The sequence below is a fragment of the Colobus angolensis genome, unplaced genomic scaffold, assembly GCF_000951035.1.
Source record: "Colobus angolensis palliatus isolate OR3802 unplaced genomic scaffold, Cang.pa_1.0 Scaffold65, whole genome shotgun sequence".
NCBI lineage: Eukaryota > Metazoa > Chordata > Mammalia > Primates > Cercopithecidae > Colobus > Colobus angolensis.
This window is the reverse complement of record NW_012120154.1, coordinates 5,310,637-5,317,487: the sequence shown is the minus strand read 5'-3', so window position 1 is coordinate 5,317,487 and position 6,851 is coordinate 5,310,637. Positions and strand designations below refer to the sequence as shown.

General features: G+C 50.4%; 1 protein-coding gene across 2 annotated transcripts in view; it reads right to left on the bottom strand.

The window, feature by feature from the left end:
• Positions 1-6,851, bottom strand: part of MYH9 (myosin, heavy chain 9, non-muscle) — a 107,012-nt gene that overhangs the window by 65,178 nt on the left and 34,983 nt on the right. For both annotated transcript variants that reach the window (XM_011964318.1, XM_011964319.1), the window contains exon 2: positions 1,261-1,612. In XM_011964318.1, coding sequence (XP_011819708.1) covers positions 1,261-1,593 — 333 coding nt within the window. In that variant the 5' untranslated portion in view covers positions 1,594-1,612. The remainder of the gene's footprint in view (positions 1-1,260; positions 1,613-6,851) is intronic.

The following is a 6,851-nucleotide window of genomic DNA, read 5'->3' as shown; positions in this document are numbered from 1 at the left end:
CAGGCCGGTCTCAAACTCCTGAGCTCAAGCAATCCTCTCGTCTTGGCCTCCCAAGATCCTGGGATTGCAGGCGTGCACCACCATGCCCGGCCTATAATAACTTCTTGATGGTTTTTTTCCTCTAGGTCAAAAACATTTTGAGGACTGTTTTATTCAGCCCAAAGTTCAAGGTGGCTAGAGCAGCATAAAGAAATAAAGAGCTATTTTAGGAATAATAACAAGCAGATATTTCTTTCCCACTGGGGACAAAACCAGAAGGAAGTATCTTTGAGTTGAACAGAGGAATTTGGGGTTGATATTGGACAGGACTTTGTGACCCCAGAGCCTGTTGCCTCCAGGATGCGTAAATGCTCATCTCCCCGTCTCCTAACTTAGTGACGGGCTGTCTTTCTGATCTGCTGCATGTGCTGGCCCTTTGCACATGCTGGACTCTCAATACACTTCCCCTTGGTCAAGCCTGGCAAGGGACTAGCACTCAAGTGCTGGACAGAGTTCTGGAGCAAGTCTTACTCGTGGTGGCTCACCTCTGCTCAAAGTATACTCCCTAGGGAAGTAAGCCACACCAACATGCATCCGTAAAGAACAAGATGGGCCAGGCGCAGTGGCTCGCGCCTGTAATCCCAGCACTTTGGGAGGCCCAAGCAGAAGAATCACTTGCGCTCAGGAGTTCAAGACCAGCCCTAGGCAACATAATGAGACCCTGTCTCTAATAAAAATATAAAAAATTAGCCAGGCGTGATGGCACAGGCCTGTAGTTCCAGCTACCAGAGAGGCTGAGGTGGCAGGATTGCTTGAGCCTAAGAGTTTGAAGCTGCAGTGAGCTGTGATCATGCCACTGCACTCCAGTCTGGGCAACAGAGCAAGACCCTGTCTCACAAAAAAAAAAAAAAAAAATTAAAAAATTAAAAAAAGAAGGAATCTACAACATTGACCTGAACCTTCATATCTCCACCAAAACTTGAGGACGAAGGCCAGTGGGTGGGCATCCCTCAGACGGGGCCATATTCTTCTCCCTACATATGTTCTAAAACACGCTTCCTGTTTTGTTTTTGGCTGCAAAGGGAAAAGAATAATGTTATGAGAATATCCCACTAGGATGTTCAGATGCCAAAGTCCAAGGACGTCACCGCAGCACTCCTTCCAGACCCCTTCTCAATCAGAGAGCCAGGGCCCAGGCATGTGAGGGTGATGGGAAGACCTGGCCCGCCCCCACTTGGAGTCCTCAGACCCATCCTGCAGGGTGCCAGGGCAGCCACTTACGTAGATAAGCCCTGAGTAGTAACGCTCCTTGAGGTTGTGCAGCACCGAGGCTTCGTTGAGGCACGTGAGCTCCGCCATATCCTCCACCTTGGAGAACTTGGGCGGGTTCATCTTCTGGATGTCATCTTTCCCAACCGTGACCTTCTTGCCGTTCTCCACCAGCTCCACGATGGCCTCTTCGCCCACCTCCTCCTTGAGGCTGGCTGGCTCGAAGCCACTCTTGTCGGAAGGCACCCATACCAGCTTCTTGGCAGCCCAGTCGGCCTGGGCCAGCGGGTTATTGATGAAGTTTTTATCCACATAGAGATACTTATCGGCAGCTTGCTGTGCCATGGTGACTTATAGCCAGGACCTAAGGGGGAGGAAAAAGACAACACATTACATACAACTACATCAGCCACACAAGATCACTCATACTCACGCCTCTTCTCTTTGCAAACTGTACAGGATTAAGGCGCAGTAAAACTCTGTATAACCAGGCTACACAGTTTTCTTGCTCCACGCTTTTGGGATAAAGATGTGCATCACTGAAAAAAATAAGTTGGGTCCAGGACAGTGGCTCATGTCTTTAATCCCAGCACTTTGGGAGGCCAAGGCAGGCGGATCACCTGAGGTCAGGAGTTCAAGACCAGCCTGGCCAACATGGCGAAACCCCATCTCTACTAAAAATACACAAATTAACCAGGTGTGGTGGTGCACACCTGTCATCCTAGCTACTCGGGAGGCTGAGGCAGGAGAATCGCTTGAACCCAGGAGGCGGAGGTTGCAGGAAGCTGGTTCACACCACTGCACTCCAGCCTGGGCAACAGAGAAACAGGCTGATAGCAGGATTTTGTTAGCAATTAAAGGTAAGGTGTATCGTCCCAGGGTCAATACACAATCGAACAAATCTATCAAGAAAACAATCGTGCCAAATGAACGTAACAAGAGTCTCCAGGACAGATGCAATTCAAGTCACTATGCTACACACAGAAAGGTAGCAAAGTAGCCACACAGTTTAGGAGGATTTCCAACAAAAACAGGTTTCTAATCAGCCAAAAAACGCAACTGACTACAACCCCACATGGTGGAAGTTTCCAGTTTAAAAAACTTGTTCTTATTTCATGAAGTCAACTAAGACAAGAGAAGAAAATAAAACACCAATATATGTTGCCACCAGATTTGAATTCCATCTTGATAAGACAGCCCAAAAAAAAGCAAAGAGAAAAGATGCCAGGTTCCAAGAAACATGTAGAATGCTAAGAGTGCTTCCCTTTGGGGACACTAAGGTCAAAAGTGACCCTCACAATTCATGGGCCAAGAGAACTTAAGTTCATGTGTGTTTGCTTTTTTCAAAACTCATCTGCAAAATGAAGATATAAAATAGGCCGGGGATGCTGGCTCAGGCCTGTAATCCCAGCACTTTGGGAGGCCAAGGCGGGTGGATCAACTGAGGTCGGGAGTTCTAGACCAGCCTGATCAACATGGAGGAACCCCATTGCTACTAAAAATATAAAATTAGCCAGGCATGGTGGCGCATGCCTATAATCCTAGCTGCTCGGGAGGCTGAGGCGGGAGAATCACTTGAACCCAGGAAGCAAGGGTTGTGGTGAGCTGAGATTGTGCCATGGCACTCCAGCCTGGGCAACAAGAGCAAAACTCCGTCTCAAAAAAAAGACATAAAATAATAATGTCGTATGTATCTGTGTGGTTTTATACTTTATGAAATGCTTTCACACATATTTCGCTATCTCGAAAGGTCTTTGTCATAACAACTCTGTAAACCAGGTAAGGTATATATTATTACCACCAACTTACAGATGAGGAAACAAGTTCCCTGGATATAAGGGGCTTTTCCATAGTCATTCAGTCCTGTGGCCTTTCCACGGCTAACACAGTCGTTATTCCTGCTCAGAGGTGCAGGCTGGGATCACCTGAGCTGGCTACCCTGGTATAAAACAGACTCAGCTCGTGGCCACCAGAGGAGGCAGCCCAGAAGCTCACTGCCCAGCTCCCGCTGGGAAATCAAGAAAGATCAGGAAGGTGCTTTTTTTCCCTCTGAGATCAAGCCCCCTCCCCTCAGGCCCTTGCCATTCAGAAAGTCCCCAGGTCCAAATAAGGAACACCATGGGCTTTCGTGCTTCCAGATTCCAAGAGGGTCTTGGATCCCACGGAGGCTAGGGGCATGGGAGGGAAAGAACAAGAGGAAAAGTCTAGGCTGCCCAGAACTTTTCATCTGGGCTCATCAGCTGTTTTCAGTCAAGGCCGAGGGGCTCCCCTGGACTCACTCCAGGAGGGGCTGTTTTCCAGGAAAAAACCCGTTTGCTGGCTTCCTTTTGCCAGGAGGGATACGAGTCCCAGGAACAGAGCTTGGCAGCGTCACCAGCTGCCCCGGCCGGTGGCTCTGTTGACATTCCCAACACAGGCAAACCCCACAGACCCTTGTGGGGACCAGGGGGTACATCCACTCTGCAAGGATCTCCCTGACAGCAGGCCGGGCTCAGAGTGAGTCAGAGCAAACAAGACAGGAATGGTGGCTGTGAACTCCCTGGCCACCCCTCGTCTTTGCTGCGGGTCTGAGGTCTAGGGTCTACGCCAGGAGCAGTCCCCAGGGCACCACCAGTTTATTTTCAACTCTCTGCACTTCCACCCTGGCCAGTCCATTCAAGCAAATTCAAGGTTTCTCCCTGCCAGGTAAATCCTAGTTGTTCTTTGCCTCCCTACCACGTGTCTAACCACTAACTAGTCAACAGGCACCCCCAGCGTCCCAGCACCCAGGCTCCCCAAAGTTTCCCCATCGCGTCCCTGCCTGCTCAAGACCTTGCAGCAATCACAGAACACAGGTCTCAGGGGCTGCTGGTTCTCAGCCTTTTCATAGACCCCAAACCCACGGAGGATAACTCCATGAATAGCAAAGAGAGAAACTCACTTGAACCCCATGCCCCAAAATCCTAAATATGCTGCTGACCCCGCCAATGAAGGCATCTGAGGACGTCAGTGCCCCTCATGAGACTCCTACTGAGAGCAGAAGGGGCAGGGAACAGTTACTAAGTACCTCCCAGCACCAAGCTCAGTTTATTCACCACCTCACCTAACTGGTAACCATCCTGGGAAAGAGCTGTCTCAAGATTCATAATTCATAAACTAGGAAACAGATTCCCCAATTCATAAACTAGGAAACAGACTCATAAAGGGCAAGTCACTTGACCAGAGTTGCCCAGCCCAGGCATGGAGTGGGATGCTAACCCAGGGACACCTGGCCCCTGTACCTGGCCTCCTCCCAGAACACTTGTGCCTGGGTTCCCTCGGAAGCCAGGCCGGCACTGGAGCTGGGCCCTAACTGTCCCCATGAGCTGAGTGTGATGTGGGGGGTGGAGAGGAATGCATTCCAGAGTGTTCAACAAATATTTACCGGATGTTATCGGGCAGGCAGGAAGGCTGAGTGAGCCTTCCCAGTGTGGACCACGTGGCCCATCAAAAAGCAGGCACGTTACAACTCAAGATTTACTCCTTCGGCCCGCTACTGTCGGCAGCAAGCTTGCAGCCCATCAGCAATGGCAGAATGAGCTCTGACCCGTCTCAAACTCTGCTTCACCCCAGCAATGCCAAACCTAACAGCAAAGACCCCCTCTGGTAGTCTGGCTTCTCGGCAGCCCATAGCCTCCCTTGGGCTGCAGGGCCCAGGCACTCAGACTGCCCTGGAAATCTGCTCTGGAGGGTCACAAACATCACACCAGCTGGCGGGGAGGAATTCCACCCAACCAACTGCCCTCAGAACCTCACCCTGCCCGACTTTCGGGCCTTGGTGGGAGGGCACAGGACAGTCACAGGTCAGTGGTGTCCACGCGAAGGCTAGCAGAGGCCTGGCCACCAAGCCATAGTTCTTGCAAGAGGAAGAGAGAATGCATCCTGCCAGGGACACCCCCCACCTCCAAAGACCAAGGCTCCAGCTGAAGGTCACAGCCCCTGCTTGCCTGGGCACCTCCCTCCCAGAACTTTTCATTAAGCAAGGCTGGGCTCTGCTCAGCCTGGCCAAGGACAGGGCTATTTGGTTTCAGCAACTCTGCTAGAATGACGTGGGTTAGCAGCAGCGCCAAGATCAATACACGGGTTAGACCAGCAGGGAGAGCCACAAAGGTCAGGATAAATAGTGGAGTTTCTATGAAAGTCCCCTCGCCCACCTGGGCAGGATTAGCCGCATTCAATGATGGGGAGCCACAGGGCTGCAGCAGAGCTGCTGTTTCCATCTGTATCCGGTAAGGAGGCTCCTGTGCCCCTGGGGGCATGGTGTGTGTGTGTGTGTATTAAGTGTGTTCAGTCAGGTTACTACTCAGACCTCTCCAGGATGCAGGTGAGTTAAACCGCCTTATCTATAATCCATATGCCTCATTTATGAATGGGGGATATAGTAAACAGCTGCTAAAAATTCAGTAAGAGGCACGGCAGCAGGATACCCAGGAGGCAGTCTATCAAACACAGCAGCCAGCATGCAGCCATTCCTCCCTACTCTGTCCTGGGGCTGTGCTAAATGGCCTCTTTGAAACTTTTTTTGAGACAGAGTCTCGCTCTGTTGCCCAGGCTGTAGTGCAGTGCCGAGATCTCAGCTCACTGCAACCTCCACCTCCCAGGTTCAAGCACTTCTCCTGTCTCAACCTCCCAAGTAGCTGGGACTACAGGCGCCCACCACCATAGCCGGCTAATTTTTGTATTTTTAGTAGATGCGGGGTTTTAGGTCAGGCTGGTCTTGAACTCTTGATCTCAGGTGATCCGCCTGCCTTGGACTCCCAAAGTGCTGGGATTACAGGCATGAGCCACTGCGCCCAGCCGAAACTTTTTAAAACTGCCCATAATATAAAGGTTTGTGAAAATAAAAGAAAAATATTCCCCTAAATTCCTGAACTGCCCCCACCACCCCTCCCCTCCTTGCAAAATCAGTTTTCTCTTTCTTTGCGTGGTCCTTTCTGGACCTGGTTCATGGAAACACTTGATTTTTAACTATCAGGCAGAGGACAGAGTTTCAGATTTTGTATTTTCCTTACTTACTATGACTGTTTTCCTGTAGGGCGAGGATTTGCTTGGTTTTTGTTTTTTTGAGATGAAGTCTTGCTCTGTCACCCAGGCTGGAATGCAATGGCACAATCTTGGCTCACTGCAACCTCCGCCTCCCAGGTTCAAGCGATTCTCCCACCTCAGCCTCCTGAGTAGCTGGGACTATAGCGTGTGCCACCACGCCAGGCTAATTTTTTTGTATTTTTAGTAGAGACGGGGTTTCACCATGTTGGCCAGGCTGGTCTCGAACCCCTGACCTCAGGTGATCCGCCCACCTTGGCCTCCCAAAGTGCTGGGATTACAGGTGTGAGCCACCACACCCAGCCTCAGATTTGCTTATTAATCAGTTTTATCCAACCCATTTTACAGGTGATGATGCAGTGGTGGCCCTTAGAGAAAGCAACTCTACTCAGTCACACAAGCTGGGGGAATGAGAACCTGAACCCAGAATTCCTGACTCCAAGGCCTCAATGTCCATCATTTAATAGCTGCATCGTATTCTCAAGTGTGTGTGTTTTTTTTTTAAGGACCACTTACAAGGTTTTTTCACCCTCTTATCTAGT